General features: G+C 37.4%; 1 protein-coding gene across 1 annotated transcript in view; it reads left to right on the forward strand.

Moving 5' to 3' along the window:
- Positions 1-13,703, forward strand: part of EMP1 (epithelial membrane protein 1) — a 65,002-nt gene extending 51,299 nt beyond the window's left edge. Inside the window, exons 3-5 of the mRNA XM_053721344.1 lie at positions 1,859-1,982; positions 8,010-8,153; positions 11,352-13,703. Coding sequence (XP_053577319.1) covers positions 1,859-1,982; positions 8,010-8,153; positions 11,352-11,509 — 426 coding nt within the window. The 3' untranslated portion in view covers positions 11,510-13,703. The remainder of the gene's footprint in view (positions 1-1,858; positions 1,983-8,009; positions 8,154-11,351) is intronic.
- Positions 13,704-17,779: the final 4,076 nt, after the last annotated feature.

Here is a 17,779-nt window from a genome sequence, read left to right on the forward strand (position 1 = left end):
CAGGCCCTACACTAAATATTATCACATATATCACATGAGAGCCATAGCCAAGCCCTACACTAAATATTATCACAAATATCACATGAGAGCCATAGCCAGGCCCTACACTAAATATTATCACAGATGTCACATGAGAGTCATAGCCAGGCCCTACACTAAATATTATCACATATATCACATGAGAGCCATAGCCAAGCCCTACACTAAATATTATCACAGATGTCACATGAGAGTCATAGCCAGGCCCTACACTAAATATTATCACATATATCACATGAGAGCCATAGCCAGGCCCTACACTAAATATTATCACAGATATCACATGAGAGCCATAGCCAGGCCCTACACTAAATATTATCACAGATATCACATGAGAGCCATAGCCAAGCCCTACACTAAATATTATCACAAATATCACATGAGAGCCATAGCCAGGTCCTACACTAAATATTATCACAAATATCACATGAGAGTCATAGCCAGGCCCTACACTAAATATTATCACAGATATCACATGAGAGCCATAGCCAAGCCCTACACTAAATATTATCACAAATATCACATGAGAGCCATAGCCAGGCCATACACTAAATATTATCACAGATATCACATGAGAGCCATAGCCAGGTCCTACACTAAATATTATCACAAATATCACATGAGAGCCATAGCCTGGCCCTACACTAAATATTATCACAAATATCACATGAGAGCCATAGCCAGGCCCTACACTAAATATTATCACAGATATCACATGAGAGCCATAGCCAGGTCTTACACTAAATATCACAAATATCACATGAGAGCCATAGCCAGGTCCTACACTAAATATTATCACAAATATCACATGAGAGCCATAGCCAGGCCCCACACTAAATATTATCACAAATATCACATGAGAGCCATAGCCAGGCACTACACTAAATATTATCACAAATATCACATGAGAGCCATAGCCAGGCCCCACACTAAATATTATCACAAATATCACATGAGAGCCATAGCAGGGATCATTAAAGGGACAGTCTACAATAAAATTGTTATTGTATAAAAAGATAGATAACCCATTCCCCAGTTTTGCACAACCAACACAGTTATATTAATACACTTTTTACCTCTGCAATTACCTTGTATCTAACCCTCTGCAGACTGCTCCTTATCTCAGTACTTTTTTTTACTTTTTTTTACTTTTTACCTCTGTGATTACCTTGTATCTAAGTCTCTGCAAACTGCTCCTTATCTCAGTTATATTAATATAATTTTACCTCTGTGATTACCTTGTATCTATGCCTCAGTAGACTGTCCCTTATCTCAGTTATATTTATATACTTTTTACCTCTGTGATTACCTTGTATCTAAGCCTCTGCAGACTGCTCCTTATCTCAGTTATATTAATATACTTTTTATCTCTGTAATTACCTTGCATCTAACCCTCTGCAGACTGCTCCTTATCTCAGTTATATTAATATACTTTTTATCTCTGTAATTACATTGTATCTGAGCCTCTGCAGACTGCCCCCTTATCTCAGTGTTTTGGACAGACTTGCATTTTAGCCAATCAGTGCTGACTCATAAGTAACACCACACAAGTGAGCACAATGCTATCCATATGGCAATTATGAACTGTCTATCTGTAAAAAACTGTCAAAATGCACTGAGATAAGAGGCGGCCTTCAAGTGTTTAGAAATTAGCATATGAGCGTACCTAGGTTTAGATTTCAGCAAACAATATCAAGAGAACAAAGCAAATTTGAAGATAAAGTAAACTGGAAAGTTGTTTAAAATTGCTGCCCTATTTAAATCCTGAGAGTTTAGTTTTGAGTAGACCGTCCCTTTACCTGAATCTGTTTATTTCCAGGTATGGCTACAGTTTACAGGTCCAGACGGTAGACCAGCTGGATCAGAGGCATCCCGAGGAATATGGAAGACGTGTACCTTGGAAGCCACATGTACAAGTGTATTTCCTGTAATTTTAGGAAATGGTAAGTCAATATCTCTGTATGATTTACATTCTCATCTATAGGACCAATGTACTGCAAAATACATCTGACATATAGGGAGGGTTATATGGTACAATAGGAGGAGTTATAGGGAGGGTTATATGGTGCAATAGGAGGAGTTACAGGGAAGGTTATATGGTGCAATAGGAGGAGTTACAGGGAAGGTTATATGGTGCAATAGGAGGAGTTACAGGGAAGGTTATATGGTACAATAGGAGGTTTTATAGGGAGGGTTATATGGTGCAATAGGAGAAGTTATAGAGAGGGTTATATGGTACAATAGGAGGTGTTATAGGGAAGGTTATATGGTGCAATAGTAGGAGTTATAGGGAGGGTTATATGGAGCAATAGGAGGAGTTATAGGGAGGGTTATATAGTACAATAGGAGGTGTTATAGGGAGGGTTATATGGAGTAATAGGAGGAGTTATAGGGAGGGTTATATGGTGTAATAGGAGTTATAGGGAGGGTTATATCTAGGGATGGGCGAATGTGTAAATTTTCGAATTTCGAATGTAGAACGAATGTTATTACCGAAATTCGAATTCTAAATCCGAATGTCGATAAGAACTAATATTCTTAAAAATTCAAAAATCGAATGTTATTTACAGTTTTCGAATGTCACTTTCGAATTCGAATGTTTATAATTATATCGAATGTCCACATTCGAAATTTCGAATTTATCATTCTATTTAACAAATACTATTCAGAAGTTCAATAGTTCATGTGGTAGGGCGGGAATCTAGTAAATTGATACATAATAGATACAAATATATCATTTCGAATGTTTCCATATAGAATATTGCATAATTCGAATATTACATTTAAAGAAAGCATTAGAAATACTATTACAAACATATAAATTCGAATTTTTCGAATTCGAATATAAATTCGAATTTTTCAAATTCGAATATTGCATAATTCGAATATGACATTTAAAGAAAAAGCATTAGAAATACTATTACAATCTAAATTCGAATTTTTCGAATTCGAATACACGTATTGCATAATCCGAATATTACATTTAAAGAAAAAGCATTAGAAATACTATTACAATCTAAATTCGAATTTTTCGAATTCGAATATTGCATAATTCGAATTTTACATTTAAAGAAAAAGCATTAGAACTACTATTACAATCTAAATTCGAATTTTTCGAAAAGAATATTTTCGAATGTAATCGTACAATTCGAAACCGAACATTCGAAAATCAAATGTTAGAATTTTATGTAAACATTCGAAATTCGATTCGAACGAACGTGTTAAAATTTGTGCCGTTTTTCGAATGTTGCGAAACATTCACCCATCCCTAGTTATATGGTGCAATAGGAGGAGTTAAAGGGAGGGTTATATGGTTCAATAGGAGGAGTTATAGGGAGGGTTATATGGTGCAATAGGAAGAGTTATAGGGAGGGTTATATGGTACAATAGGAGGAGTTATAGGGAGGGTTATATGGTGCAATAGGGGGAGTTATAGGGAGGATTATATGGTGCAATAGGAGGAGTTATTGGGAGGGTTATATGGTGCAATAGGAGGAGTTATAGGGAGGGTTATATGGTACAATAGGAGGTGTTATAGGGAGGGTTAAATGGAGCAATAGGAGGAGTTATAGGGAGGGTTATATAGTACAATAGGAGTTATAGGGAGGATTATATGGTGCAATAGGAGGAGTTATAGGGAGGGTTATATGGTGTAATAGGAGGAGATATAGGGAGGGTTATATAGTGCAATAGGAGGAGTTATAGGGAGGGTTATATGGTACAATAGGAGGTGTTATAGGGAGGGTTATATAGTGCAATAGGAAGAGTTATAGGGAGGGTTATATGGTGCAATAGGAAAAGTTATAGGGAGGGTTATATGGTAAAATATGAGGAGTTATAGGGAGGGTTAGCTGGTGCAATAGGAGGAGTTATAGGGAGGATTATATGGTACAATAGGAGGAGTTATAGGGAGGGTTATATGGTGCAATAGGAGTTATAGGGAGGGTTATATGGTGTAATAGGTGGAGTTATAGGGAGGGTTATATGGTGTAATAGGAAGAGTTATAGGGAAGGTTATATGGTGTAATAGGAAGAGTTATAGGGAGGGTTCTATGGTACAATAGGAGGAGTTATAGGGAGGGTTATATGGTGCAATAGGAAGAGCTATATGGAGGGTTATATGGTGTAATAGGAGGAGTTATAGGGAGGGTTATATGGTGTAATAGGTGTTATAGGGAGAGTTATATGTTGCAATAGGAGGAGTTATAGGGATGGTTATATGGTGCAATAGGAGGAGTTATAGGGAGGGTTATATGGTGTAATAGGAGGTGTTATAGGGAGGGTTATATGGTGCAATAGGAGGAGTTATAGGGAGGGTTATATGGTGCAATATGAGGTGTTATAGGGAGGGTTAGCTGGTGCAATAGGATGAGTTATAGGGAGGATTATATGGTGCAATAGGAGGAGTTATAGGGAGGATTATATGGTGCAATAGGAGTTATAGGGAGGGTTATATGGTGTATAGGTGTTATAGGGAGGGTTATATGGTACAATAGCAGGAGTTATAGGGAGGGTTATATGGTGTAATAGGAAGAGTTATAGGGAAGGTTATATGGTGTAATAGGAGGTGTTATAGGGAGGGTTATATGGTACAATAGGAGGAGTTATAGGGAGGGTTATATGGTACAATAGGAGGAGTTATAGGGAGAGTTATATGGTGCAATAGGAAGAGTTATACGGAGGGTTATATGGTGTAATAGGAGGAGTTATAGGGAGGGTTAGCTGGTGCAATAGGAGGAGTTATAGAGAGTTATATGTTGTAATAGGAGGAGTTATAGGTAGGGTTATATGGTGTAATAGGAGGTGTTATAGGGAGGGTTATATGGTGCAATAGGAGGAGTTATAGGGAGGGTTATATGGTGCAATACGAGGATTTATAGGGAGGGTTATATGGTGCAATAGGAGTTATAGGGAGGGTTATATGGTGTAATAGGAGGTGTTATAGGGAGGGTTATATGGTGCAATTGGAGGAGTTATAGGGATAGTTATATGTTGCAATAGGAGTTATAGGGAAGGTTATATGGTGTAATAGGAGGTGTTATAGGGAGGGTTATATGGTGCAATAGGGGGAGTTATAGGGAGGGTTATATGGTGCAATAGGAGGTGTTATAGGGAGGGTTATATGATGCATTAGGAGGTGTTATAGGGAGGGTTATATGATACAATAGGAGGAGTTATAGGGAGGGTTATATGGTGCAATAGGAAGAGTTATAGGGAGAGTTATATGGTGTAATAGATGATGTTATAGGGAGGGTTAGCTGATGCAATATGAAGTGTTATAGGGAGGGTTATATGGTGCAATAGTAGATGATATAGGAAGGGTTATGTGGTACAATAGGAGGAGTTATAGGGAGGATTATATGGTGCAATAGGAGGAGATATAGGGAGGGTTACATGGTACAATAGAAGGTGTTAAAGGGAGGGTTATATGGTGCAATAGGAGGAGTTATAGTGAGGGTTATATGGTGCAATAGGAGGCGTTATAGGGAGGATTTTATGGTGCAATAGGAAGAGTTATAGGGAGGGTTATATGGTGCAATAGGAAGAGTTATAGGGAGGGTTAGCTGGTGCAATAGGAGGAGTTATAGGGAGGGTTATCTGGTGCAATAGGAGGAGTTATAGGTAGGGTTATATGTGCAATAGGAGGAGTTATAGGGAGGGTTATATGGTGCAATAGGAGGTGTTATAGGGAGGGTTATATGATGCATTAGGAGGTGTTATAGGGCGGGTTATATGATACAATAGGAGGAGTTATAGGGAGGGTTATATGGTGCAATAGGAAGAGTTATAGGGAGAGTTATATGGTGTAATAGGAGATGTTATAGGGAGGGTTAGCTGATGCAATATGAAGTGTTATAGGGAGGGTTATATGGTGCAATAGTAGAAGATATAGGAAGGGTTATGTGGTACAATAGGAGGAGTTATAGGGAGGATTATATGGTGCAATAGGAGGAGATATAGGGAGGGTTACATGGTACAATAGAAGGTGTTAAAGGGAGGGTTATATGGTGCAATAGGAGGAGTTATAGTGAGGGTTATATGGTGCAATAGGAGGCGTTATAGGGAGGATTTTATGGTGCAAGAGTTATAGGGAGGGTTATGTGGTGCAATAGGAAGAGTTATAGGGAGGATTGTATGGTACAATAGGAGGTGTTATAGGGAGGGTTATATGGTGCAATAGGAGGATTTATATGCAGGGTTATATGGTGCAATAGGAGTTATAGGGAGGGTTATATGGTGCAATAGGAGGAGTTATAAGGAGGATTATATGGTGCAATAGGAGGATTTATATGCAGGGTTATATGGTGCAATAGGAGTTATAGGGAGGGTTATATGGTGCAATAGGAGGAGTTATAAGGAGGATTATATGGTGCAATAGGAGGATTTATATGCAGGGTTATATGGTGCAATAGGAGTTATAGGGAGGGTTATATGGTGCAATAGGAGTTATAGGGAGGGTTATATATTGCAATAGGAGGAGTTATATGGAGGGTTTTATGGTGTAATAGGAGGAGATATAGGGAGGGTTATATGGTACAATATGAGGTGTTATAGGGAGGGTTATATGGTGCAATAGGAGGATTTATAGGGAGGGTTTTATGGTGTAATAGGAGGAGATATAGGGAGGATTATATGGTGCAATAGGAGGAGTTATAGGGAGGGTTATGTTGTGCAATAGGAAGAGTTATAGGGAGGATTATATGGTACTATAGGAGGTGTTATAGGGAGGGTTATATGGTGCAATAGGAGGAGTTATGGGGAGGATTATATGGTGCAATAGGAGGAGTTATAGGGAGAGTTATATGGTGCAATAGGAGGTGTTATAGGGAGGATTATATGGTGCAATAGGAGGAGTTATAGGGAGAGTCATATGGTGCAATAGGAGGAGTTATAGGGAGGATTATATGGGGCAATATGAGGAGTTATGGGGAGGATTATATGGTGCAATAGGAGGAGTTATAGGGAGAGTTATATGGTGCAATAGGAGATGTTATAGGGAGGGTTATATGGTGCAATAGGAGGTGTTATAGGGAGGGTTATATGGTGCAATAGGAGGAGTTATAGGGAGGATTATATGGGGCAATATGAGGAGTTATGGGGAGGAGTTATAGGGAGAGTTATATGGTGCAATAGGAGATGTTATAGGGAGGGTTATATGTTGCAATAGGAGGGGTTATAGGGAGGGTTATATGGTGCAATAGAGGAGTTATAGGGAGGGTTACATGGTGCAATAGGAGGAGTTATAGGGAGGATTATATGGTGCAATAGGAGGTGTTATAGGGAGGGTTATATGGTGCAATAGGAAGAGTTATAGGGAGGGTTATATGGTGCAATAGGATGAATTATAAGGAGAGTTATATGTGTAATAGGGGGAGTTATAGGGAGGGTTATAAGGTGCAATATGTTATATGGAAGGTTGTTGTTATAGGAGGTGCATATATGAGAACTAATAAGCAGGGTCAATATGTTATATATTTTAACTCATTGCACACATAGGCTCCTATTTATCAAAGGTCTTGCGGACGTAATCCGACAGTGCGGATCAGGTCCGCAAGACCTCGCTATATGCGGAGAGCAATACGCTCTCCGCATTTAACATTGCACCAGCAGCTCACAAGAGCTGCTGGTGCAACGCCGCCCTCTGCTGACTCGCGGCCAATGGGCCGCCAGCAGGAGGTGTCAATCAACCCGATCGTACTCGATCGGGTTGAATTGTTGCGATTCCTGTCTGCCTGCTCAGAGCAGGCGGACAGGGTTATGGAGCAGCGGTCTTTGTGACCGTTGCCTCATAACTGCTGTTTCTGGCGAGTCTGAAGACTCGCCAGAAACACGGGCCGTCAAGCTCCTTTCGGAGCTTGATAGATAGGCCCCATATTTTTAGGCAATTTGTACCCAGTTATCTTATACTTTATCTTGCTTGTTAGTTGTCTGTACTCACAATATTTCCTCTGTTAATCTCTGTATTGCAGAGGCGTCTATGCGAGCGGTGGAAGCCTTCATGATCCTGGCAATAATTTTCTGCTGCATGGCGCTGTTTGCCTTCATTGGGCAGCTCTTCACACTGGATAAGGGCTGTCGCTTCTACATCACCGGCGGCTTAATGCTGTTCTGCTGTAAGTGACTATGTTTATCTGAGGTCATCTCAATCATTCTTGAGATTGTTGTCTTTGACAGAGTTAGAATTAAGAGACAAACAGTAAATCAACCATAGTAAAACTACTAATCTACACAATGGAAGATGATTTATGAATTTGTATCCAACAAATAAACTAAATATTTGGTCCAATTAACAATGGTGACAAACACCTGATGCCAAAGCTTCCTTGGCTAACACAAAAAGTGCAGAGGATAAAGGACACCCTTGTCAAGTGCCTTTTCCCAAAGAGTGTCTCCAATAGGGCACATTAACAAAGCTAGCAGTGGAGTGATAAGTACAGCGCCAATAGAGGCTAAGGGATAAATATAAGCATTAAAAGATATATAGTATAGGAGTGGTGTGGATAGCTCCTAAATAAAAGTAATAGGGGTCAAATGAGCTAAAACAATTGTTTAATACAAAATAGTGGATAAAAACAATGGTATAGGTAAACAGTAGTGTAAGGCAAAGTCGCCAGGGATGTAGTGACAGAATCCCTATAATAAAAGCTCAAAATTGCAATAATTATTTAACAGTAAAGATCATGGATCCATGAGATATATAGTGAGGAAACAATATAAACTCCACGTTTGGACATAAATAAACCAGTGTGCAAAGTGATTTACAGCATATGTGAGCAATAGACACACAAATATAATGATAATGCAAAAATATAAACAGTATATAAATATACAAAAATAAAAAACTCAACAATTTGTGCTGATGGCACTGCAGTGCAGAAAATAAGCAAAAATATGTGAAAAAAGGGTGAAAAAAATGGGATGAAATGACACAGTGATGTGAAAAAATGAAATGGGTAAAAAATCAAGTGAAAAAAACAAAATGAAAGATGATGTTCAACAAATGTTAATGAAGATCAAAAAAAGTGTTTTTGTAATCCAAATCAATAAAAAGTTGAATTAAAAATAAAGTCACAAGAAAGAACCTTGGATCCTGATGGTGGAAGTTCCCAGGTGAATCCTGACAGCGGTCAGCTGCTTATCCAATATCCTAGAAATGTCCCTGTAAACAGAGTATGAACATAGCGTAACAAACAAGTCCTTAAAATAGTGAAATCTTAAAATGGTGCTTACCAGTAGGTCAACGCGTTTTGGCCCTCAAAAAGGCCTTTATCAAGACTGCTGGATTGGTAAGCTAAGAGGCTTTAAATAACAATGTCACTTAAGTGAACAGATGTAGCTCTAAGTTCAACTTCCGGTTTCGCCATAGTATGAAAAAAGTTTAAAACATATAATAAATATGTCACACAGAAATAGTATTGCCCTATGTATTATTCCTAGAGTATATATATATTTAGTTAAGGGTCGCCACTCAAATTGATGGCTTAGATGTCATTAAGCTCAGTGTATATGAGCACCCATAATCGTGATGTCAATTCCGGTTCACGGGGATAAGATTTATAGATGATCTTATATTTATAGTGGCCTCAAATAGTGAACACGAGTTAGAAGATGTAATTTATAGATGTATTTTTGTATTTTGAGGCTGGATCGAACTATACTTTTGTTGTGACGATTTTGCAGGGATTTGATTGGTCGTGACGTCACAGCCCGGATTCTATGATCCTATTGGTGTTAGAAAAAGGGTGTGTGGGTGATGGCCTTCCTGATTGGGTATTGGACGCTAAGATGTCAATTGGCTTTTAAAGAAGGGACAAGTTATATAAAAGGCGATTAAAAATAAAAATAATAATTCCATAAAAAGAACAACTTTCAAAATAGTTGGAAATATGCCTCATCAGAGGTGAAAATGTGATTTATATGCCTTCTCCAATGTGTATGTATATGGTTATGAGTTATCTCATTAGTCATATACCATAAGGGGATATGATTTATATGCCTTCTCCAGTGTGTATGTATATGGTTATGAGTGATATCATTAATGCTGTAAATCACTTTGTACACTGGTTTATTTATGTCCAAACGTGGAGTTTATATTGTTTCCTCACTATATATCTCATGGATCTATGATCTTTACTGTTAAATAATTATTGCAATTTTGAGCTTTTATTATAGGGATTCTGTCACTACATCCCTGGCGACTTTGCCTTACACTACTGTTTACCTATACCATTGTTTTTATCCACTATTTTGTATTAAACCATTGTTTTAGCTCATTTGACCCCTATTACTTTTATTTAGGAGCTATCCACACCACTCCTATACTATATATCTTTTAGTGCTTAGCCTCTATTGGCGCTGTACTTATCACTCCACTGCTAGTTCTCTTTTTTGGGAGTTGGTTAGGCCCTCTATTTGTACTTAGCTTAGGGACTATCTTAGCGCTTGGCTACTACACCACATTAACAAAGCTCTCACCCTGGAACTCCTATAAAGTATTTGGACACATCTAATAAATTAATTCTAATTAACAAATTGTTTTCTAGCCTAACCTAAACCCGATCCCTTACACTGGACCACAAACCTAGCCCTAACCCCAACTCTAGAACCTAACATTAGTTTTAAGTGCCACAAAGCCACAATTTGATATAGACAAGATCTTCACACATGTCATTGCAGCCACAGCATTGTGGGTTTGGGATTTATGATACAGTGGCTTTTCATTTTTAACCAAAGACCAAATTATGTTATTGTATTTGTAGCTGCAACAGAGGAAGTGCACCTGTAAGTTGTTATGTCCGATGATGCAGAGATACAGCATAATGCTAGGCAGCATAGGGAGTTATTTTCATCACTTTATTGGTCACTTGTCTGATATCAATTTGTCTGATGTCAAGTAATATTCAAGTCATTTTAAAAACACCAACACACACACTCACATATATATATATATATATATATATATACAGTATATATCAGTAGATAAGCTCTGCACACACAGTACGTTTGAAATGATTTAGTGATGTAAATGGGTGTGTGCTCTGAGCTAATTAATCGTTGTGTAGCATGTTGCAGGGTTTGGTCTATATTTTTATGTGCACACTCCTGAGCATACCTTGGTATGCTATCACAGAAAGCAGCTTTTTTGCATTAAAGGACACTGAGAGACAGAGGGAGATTAGAATGTGTATTACAAGTGTGAGCTGTGTCTGACCATGACAGCTTCATATTGACTTTGAAGTCCCTTTACCAGTATATTATATAATCAGACAAGTGACAAATAGGATGTAACTATATTTTCTTCCCTTCCTCAGGGGTGTGTATACTCATCGCAGTCTCCATTTACACGGCCAGATTCGGCAAGATTTCAGACAGTACCACTTACCACGGGTACTGCTTTATCCTGGCCTGGATCTGCTTCTGCCTCAGTTTCCTGGTGGGAATCCTCTACCTAGTATTGCGGAAAAAGTAAACCTACCCCGTCCCTTCAACCTGGGAACCCTGTACCCCATACTGACCCCTAAACCTCACAGACACACAGCGCTAAAGGGTCCTCAGTCATAAGGCCAGCCTGCTCTGTGTGCAATGCCATAATGTGTGCGGTTTTTATTGTCTATTAAAGTAACCAAAGTCAACAGCACACAAACCTTTATATGATCTGAAACTTTTCTTCCCAAAATACTAACTGAATTCAGAATGGCTTCTCCCTGTCATCTGTAACCAGCATATCACTTAGTCTGAATATTGTGTTACAGTTAAATCCTTCCAAGTGACACAAAATTATTTCCTTGTTAGTTGTAATAGAGGAAACTGTATGAATTCTATTTTATTTATTTCATATATAGCATATGGTATTGTAGGTGTAATATGGATTTATTAGATGGTGTTGTAGGGACACCTTGTGGACTTTTCTTGGTACTGCATGTGGTCTTCAGATTTAAAGAGACATACAATACACTGTAACTGTTTCAATGCCAGAGAATCAAGATTTTTTTTTTAAGTAAATGGTTTGCAAATTTCAGATACATTTTTTTCTGTATAATACCCCCTTAATGTAAAAAAATATTAATAAATAAAAAAAATGTATACTGACAATATTAATTTGTTCAGTCACTGATACAAGTTCCTTATAATAAATCTATGCTTCATGCTTATTTAGCCTTGGACAATGCCATACCCTGTAATACAATAAAGCTTTCTAGTGGGTAGATGAAGAAAGGCTTGTGCTGATCCATGGGCAGCAGAGTCCAGACCTATTAGGGATCAAGATCAATACATCTCAGCTGTATAATTATAGGTTACACAAAATCTCACTGCAGATAAAGTTCCCTGTAAGGTGGGATCACTGCTCAGTATATAAGGTCTAGTGCATGGCTGTCTAACTCCCTAAGTCAGTAACTGTCCAACTCACTACGTCAGTAGCTTCCTAACTCAATAACTGTCAAGCTCCCTAAGTCAGTAACTGTCCAACTCACTACGTCAGTAGCTTCCTAACTCAATAACTGTCCAACTCCCTAAGTCAGTAACTGTCCAACTCACTACGTCAGTAGTTGTCCAACTCACTACGTCAGTAACTGCCCAACTCCCTAAGTCAGTAGCTGCCCAACTCCCTAACTCAATAACTGTCAATCTCCCTAAGTCAATAACTGTCCAACTCCCTAAGTCAGTAACTGTCCAACTCCCTATGTCAGTAGCTGTCCAACTCCCTAACTCAATAACTGTCAAGCTCCCTAAATCAATAACTGTAAAAACTCCCTAAGTCAGTAGCTTCCTAACTCAATAATTGTCCAACTCCCTAACTCAGTAGCTGTCCCACTCCCTAACTCATTAGCTACCCTCTCTGAATGTTATATAGCTCCTTTACCAGCTAGAGAAATACACAGTATATTACACATAGCTGCATTGCTTCCATGATACATAGGCCACTGGTGCTAAAATAGAATTGGATATTTCATATACTATTTAGCTATTTGTTTTGTTTATTTAAATTTAAAGGTTGAACTTGATGGACTTTTTCAACATATATTATTATATTATTGTTAGATGTATAATATAATGTAACAAATTAGTGATACTGTGTAAAAACAATTAAGTCCCTCATAAGACAAACACCATGAATGTTTCTGTATCATCTGAAAGGCTGGCGGGAATCCTTAGACCTTCCCCCTTCACTTAGGATGCTGAATGGATGATGAGTGAGTTACAGGACCCAATTGCAATTGTTTTGTATGTGCCTGATCAGTATTATCTAACATCTTATGTTTCTTATGGTACATACAAGGCCTTAGAACACAATTCCTTCCCAGAAGAGGGATCCTACATGGTGAACAGTGTCCTGAAAGACCTGAAACCAATAATCATTCCTGCAGACCCTTCCCCATATCCCAGGACAAGTCGAGTCTAGGGTTTAGGGTATCTGAATATGACTGTAAGAACCAAATAGAACTCCATTTCAGCAATCACCACATGCTAAGTATTCTTCCCTAACTTACCCCAGCGGCCAAGGTCATTATTTCTGTTATATTACAACTAATGTTCATTTTATATGATGAGGGATTTTTTGTTTTTATATAGAATGGAATAACACATATTGTATGCACTAATTGTAAATATTTTGATACAATATTATATGTCTCTTGGAACTAAAATACATTTATGCTTCTAAAGTGTGTTTGTGGTTTCTTTGTGTTGTGTCCAGGTCATCTGTTTGTACTGAAGGGTTAAAACATTGGGAAGGTCATAAGTTGACTGTGAATAAATTATATCAAGTTTTACACCTAAACAGAACAGAACAAGGATGGATGTAGGTTGGGTATCTTTAGAATTTAAACTCTGGCCACAATTCCAAGTAAACAGATGTTTCACACCCTCAGCGTGGGAGGAATGAATAATGAATTTGTTGCACACAAACCTTGGGTGTATCGGCCACTTCTCATTTATCTGACACTTATACAATAGCAAAGGAACTGGTTAATAAACATCCTGAAGAAACACCCCAGGCGTGTCTACATCTCACAGCTTCTACTGATCAGTATGAATACTAAATACTGGATCTACCTGAAGGAGCCACCTCACCTAATAATAATAATAATAATAATAATAATATTATATACATAATAATAATAAAAATAATAATATTATATACACCATAATAATAATATTATATACACAATAATAATAATAATAATAATAATATATACACCATAATAATAATATTATATAAATAATAATAATAATAATAATAATAATAATATTATATACACAATAATAATAATAATAATAATATTATATACACAATAATAATAATATTATATACACAAAAATAATAATATATACACAATTATAATAATATATACACAATAATAATAATATTATATACACAATAATAATATTATATACACAATAATAATAATATATACACAATAATAATAATAATAATAATAATATATACACAAAATCTTGTTTTCAGTAAGAGACACAACATATGTGACCTTCTGTAGAGGATGGCAGAATAAAAGCAGATGGGCTGCAGTTAGTTAATTGATAATATAAAATACCTAATCCCATATTGTCACCTGCAAGATATGTGGAGAAAATATGGTTGGCAAAAAATGCTTCAACAGGGATAAAATCTGTTAGTGCAGCGTTTGGTGGTCCAGGGTTGCTGGACAATATCTGCTGAACTAAAGCGATTATAGTGATAAATAAGCTGATGATTAAGATCAGGGGTCAATTGAATGACCGCATGAAGGTTCGGTTCCCAGACGCTGGAAAATTGCTGATATCTTCTCTCTCCAGTGTTCCTCAATCTCTTTTCTTCAGAGTTTTATTTCTGCTCATGAATAAATCAGATGGAAATCCCTAATCCTGGATTATAGAGGGGGACACAACTCATTTCTCATAAAGATTATCTAGTTACGGAGAGACTGGCAGTGCCACGTGCAGCTGGTAGGTGACCACATATTGACTGCAGCATTTTGCCCATCACTGGAGCCGTCTGCAATAAGTCAGAGATGGCCATCTCATTCTATAGAGTAAATTATTTTTTTATCACTAATTAGGCTCTCACAAGGGGCCTGATGATAAAGATTCTCCAGCTTGGAAAGAAATTATAGTTCTGACTTCATAGGTGCTGAATTTTCAAAACAAAAAGGGCGGAACTCTCCAGCACGGCGAGATCTCTCATTTATATATGTGAAGCAGTGACAAGCCCAGTGCAATATAGCACTGCATGATATAAGAGGTTTGTTACACTTTTTGCTATGTATTTTATATTACTATACATTTCATATTGGGCCTTTCAGTATTATAGCATTTAATCTTTGCACTTTCTATTTTCTATTTTAATACATTTAGATTCAGCTCTAGCAGTTATTTTACACATTCTGATTATGTTTTAAAAGTTTCTGTTTCTTTAATAACTTAGGATCATACTTTTTATATTTCTGTGTAGCTTTTACAATTTACATTACACTTTTTTATTTTCTGCTTTGTAAACTAAAACTGACAGTTTCAGAAAGTTGGAGGGACAGTGCAGTTTCCTGGGCTGAACAGGGGAGTTCCCAGGGTATGTCTGAAGCTCTCTCACAAGTCTTGTGAAATTTTCTAAGCATTTTAAACAAGCTGGTCTCACTGATTTGTCTCGCCAGCTGTATGCAGGGGAAGTTTGCTCAAATTTCACAATACACTTATTTTAACTAACAAAAAAGGATTATATAGTAAAATATAGACACAAGCAAGTTAAATTGTAGTGAAAACATTTCAGTTTAATTTGTAATTGATGCAAACAGAGCCTTTATATCAGCCCCAGGGGTTCTCCAGTTACCTTCTCTCTCCCATGTAAAATAATGTATCCTAGAGAGCTTTATTGCTTTCTATGGAAGGTATCTCTCATCTCTTTGGGATTTACAGGTTCTTCCCTTTTTCTGATAGAATTCAGTAAGTTCAGTCCTGTGAAGTCTGCACTATATTTTCTCTCCATACTAGAGAATTTTTACTTATTTGGCCCATAGAAAGTAATAAAGCTCTCTGGGAAAGAGAAGCTGTCATTTTTTCAGGTTTGTTTTAAATAGAAGAAATAAAAAGTGAAATGTAATTTGTAAAAGATACACATACATATACAAAGTAATTTGTTAAAGTTACACATAAACTGTAAAAGCATAAGCAGAATTTGTAAATCACAATCCTAAATACACTGCTGCATACAAAATAAAATAGAAGAATAGTTTAAATGTAATAAAACTTAATCTGAAGTGTAAAGTGTTGGATGGGTGTGATTCTGGTGGCTTAAAGGGATAATTGGGCAACATAAAGTTATATAAAATACAAAGCACAACGTATAAATATAGCAGAACTGTCATGTGGTGCTATATTGCACTGGACATGTCTCTCCTTCACACACAGAAAGGAATTTCTCTAGGGATCTCGCAGTGATGGAGGATCATTTTAGATTATTTCCCCTGAGCAGAGACCTTTATATTATCAGGTCCAGTGTCTTTATATATCAATTAATTTCTGAATTATCAGAGTCATCAGCCCTTAATTTAATATTCCTCTAAGCAAGGATGCCCAGTCCTAACTTGCTGCCCATGCACTGAACGTACCTACATCGTATGTACTGTCATAAACATATATGGATAAATATTCTCAAAGTCCGTTAACATTCTATATAAAATGTATCATGGTTAGAAGAAGAGAGTTTTTAAATAAACAAAATAAAAACATCAGGGAAATTTAAAGGGACGGTAAACTCAAAATTACATTTTCATGATTCAAACAGAGTCTGTAATTGTAACAACTTTTCAATGTACTTCTATTACCTACTTTTCTTTGTTTACTTGGTAACCTTTATTGGAAAGCATAAATAGGTAGACTAAGGAGCAGCAATGTAGTACTGGGAGCTTGTTGCCGATTGGTGGCTGCACATATATGCCTCTTGTCATTGACTCACCTGATGTGCAACCTGTCTTGTGAGTACCCAGCTGTATCTTGTATTCCTTTGGTTACAGCACCTTACATTACTACACTATCAGGCTACAACAAAGGATACAAAAATAATAAACTGATTCAAATGGTATGTTCTGTCTAAATCATGAAAGAAACAATTTGTGCTTCATGTTCTTTTAACATTGGAAATGCACAACAACAAAACATATAGTACATAGATCCCATTTGTTATACGTAGATCCTTTATGTTATTAACCCCTTACACATATAGGCCTAGATTTGGAGTTCGGCGGTAGCCGTCAAAACCAGCGTTAGAGGCTCCTAACGCTGGTTTTGGCCGCCCGCTGGTATTTGGAGTCAGTGATTAAAGGGTCTAACGCTCACTTTTCAGCCGCGACTTTTCCATACCGCAGATCCCCCTACGCCATTTGCGTAGCCTATCTTTTCAATGGGATCTTTCTAACGCCGGTATTTAGAGTCGTTTCTGAAGTGAGCGTTAGAGCTCTAACGACAATATTCCAGCCGCCTGAAAATAGCAGGAGTTAAGAGCTTTCTGGCTAACGCCGGTTTATAAAGCTCTTAACTACTGTACCCTAAAGTACACTAACACCCATAAACTACCTATGTACCCCTAAACCGAGCTCCCCCCACATCGCCGCCACTCGATTAAAATTTTTAACCCCTAATCTGCCGACCGCCACCTACGTTATACTTATGTACCCCTAATCTGCTACCCCTAACACCGCCGACCCCTATATTATATTTATTAACCCCTAATCTGCCCCCCACAACGTCG

This window comes from Bombina bombina, chromosome 7, assembly GCF_027579735.1.
Source record: "Bombina bombina isolate aBomBom1 chromosome 7, aBomBom1.pri, whole genome shotgun sequence".
Taxonomy (NCBI): domain Eukaryota; kingdom Metazoa; phylum Chordata; class Amphibia; order Anura; family Bombinatoridae; genus Bombina; species Bombina bombina.